The sequence below is a fragment of the Bison bison genome, unplaced genomic scaffold, assembly GCF_000754665.1.
Source record: "Bison bison bison isolate TAMUID 2011002044 unplaced genomic scaffold, Bison_UMD1.0 scf7180017864214, whole genome shotgun sequence".
NCBI classification, from domain to species: Eukaryota; Metazoa; Chordata; class Mammalia; order Artiodactyla; family Bovidae; genus Bison; species Bison bison.
The window spans coordinates 730,303-730,870 of NW_011494786.1; the positions used below are offsets into that span (position 1 = coordinate 730,303).

At 48.4% G+C, this 568-nt stretch overlaps 1 protein-coding gene across 1 annotated transcript in view; it reads left to right on the forward strand.

Annotated features, from left to right (window-relative positions):
• The window catches only part of LOC104992408 (butyrophilin-like protein 2), a gene marked incomplete at its 3' end in the record, with an annotated part of 21,786 nt that overhangs the window by 18,231 nt on the left and 2,987 nt on the right, over nt 1-568 (forward strand). The window contains 2 exon segments of the mRNA XM_010845272.1: nt 112-234; nt 237-392. Coding sequence (XP_010843574.1) covers nt 112-234; nt 237-392 — 279 coding nt within the window.

Here is a 568-nt window from a genome sequence, read left to right on the forward strand (position 1 = left end):
CAGAGCCTTGAAGTTCTGCTCTCTCCCTATGAGCAAGGTCACTGGACTCCCAGCTCTGTGATTTGTGCCTCCATGGGCTCAGGGACTCAGGGCTGTGTCTTTCTACCGCAGGTCTGGGGTCTGACCCTTACATCCACATGGACGGATCTGTGGAAAGTGGACTCCAGCTTGTGTGCACTGCAAAGGGCTGGTTCCCGGAACCTCAGTTTTCCTGGCAAGACATCAAGGGAGAAAAGTCCTGACTTTCTCTGATTATAACTTCCAAGATGAAGATGGCTTGTTCTATGTAGAAAGCACTCTTGTGGTCAGGGATGCGTCTACAGAGGCTGTGTCCTGCTTCATCCACAACCCCTCACTCACCGAGGAGAAGGGCTCAGACGTCTCCATCCCAGGTCAGTGCTCTACATCTAGGATCAAGATGCTCCCATTAGTAGGAAAGGTTGAAGGGACTGTTCTGTAGCACCTACTATTTTTTAATCAAGAAGAATATCTAATATTTAGTAATATGCATTGTGTGTGTGTGTGTGTGTTAGTTGCTCAGTCATGTCTGACTCTTTACAACCCCATG